We start from the raw sequence: 1308 nt of genomic DNA on the forward strand, positions 1-1308 counted from the left end.
AAACAACAACAAACAAACTTGCAAAAGCAAAAACAAACAATAACAACTCCGAAACAAAACAAAAAGAAAGACCCAACCTAAACAAAAAACAACAACAACAAAAAACAACAACTCATAAACCGGTATAGGTAGGCCTATGCATAGTACTTAACATGCATCAGCATGCATGACCCAGGGTTGGTGTACTCACGTTCGTCTTGGCTTCAGTCGTTTGTCTTTCATGGGAATCAAGGCAACCAACTCACTCTGAAATGCTGTAGAAAAACACACACGCTGGTGAGACTAGGTTGCTGGGTTTTTTTTTCCAAAACATAATTTAGGAGTTTTAAATCCCCTAATCGACACGACAAGGATCATTTGGTCGTTTTTTAAGCACAATATAGGGGGCTATCCCGATTAACGCTGTTTTGTGAAAATCGAAGTTATAATTTTTGGATCCTTATTCAGTCTCTTTAAAAGACGAGGAGAGTTTTCTCTACAACCAAACAAATATACTCACCAATGAAACCAAACTTCTCCTATATGTAGGACAATGCCCACTTTTGGTATAGATCAAGATTTCTGGAAATCCCCGAAATCTGGGTTAGCCCGCTTGTCCTTAAAAGCGACTATTTTTTAGAAGGCCGGCTTCGACCCTGCCTAGTTCAGTGCCAGCCCAGGGTGATAGTTGGGGATACAACGACCCAGCAGACAGATAGATCGAAATACTCAATCAAAATTCTTCCCCCATGGGAATCGAACTAGGGTCTTCTGCTTGTGAGGACAAAATGCCTAAATCGTTACACCAAAGACGCCGGTTATTGGATAAGTGACAACAGAAGAGTTTTGGAAAGTTTCATGGCCTACATATCACCAGTGCGTGTGTGAGTGGTGTGTGTGTGTGTGTATGTGTGTATGTGTGTGAGTGGTGTGTGTGTATGTGTGTGAGTGGTGTGTGTATATGTGTGTGAGTGGTGTGTGTGTACGTGTGTGAGTGGTGTGTGTGTGTATGTGTGTTTGTGTGTGAGTGATGTGTGTGTATGTGTGTGCGTGTGGGCCTGCGTGTGTGATAAGATTTTGTTATAAGCTAAGATAAAGGCTGATCATTTAAAAAGTAAAGGTGGGGTTTTTTTTCCACACAACTATGGACGCTGGTTATTTGATTGGAGAAAATAACATAATATTTACAGTTCGCCAACGTTTCTCATATATCCATGTATAATTAGCTTTCTTATAATTTATGTACCTGAGCACACCCACGTGTGTGAGTGTGTGTGTGTGTGTGTGTGTGTGTGTGTGTGTGTGAGAGAGAGAAAGAGAGAGAGAGAG

The 1308-nt window shown here is 41.1% G+C and overlaps 1 protein-coding gene across 1 annotated transcript in view; it reads right to left on the reverse strand.

Moving 5' to 3' along the window:
- Positions 1 to 1308, reverse strand: part of LOC101848328 (transmembrane protein 106B) — a gene marked incomplete in the record, with an annotated part of 18369 nt that overhangs the window by 8832 nt on the left and 8229 nt on the right. The window contains 1 exon segment of the mRNA XM_035969417.1: positions 191 to 254. Within this exon segment, the coding sequence (XP_035825310.1) occupies positions 191 to 254 (64 nt within the window).

The sequence above is a fragment of the Aplysia californica genome, unplaced genomic scaffold (assembly GCF_000002075.1).
Source record: "Aplysia californica isolate F4 #8 unplaced genomic scaffold, AplCal3.0 scaffold00007, whole genome shotgun sequence".
Taxonomy (NCBI): Eukaryota; Metazoa; Mollusca; class Gastropoda; order Aplysiida; family Aplysiidae; genus Aplysia; species Aplysia californica.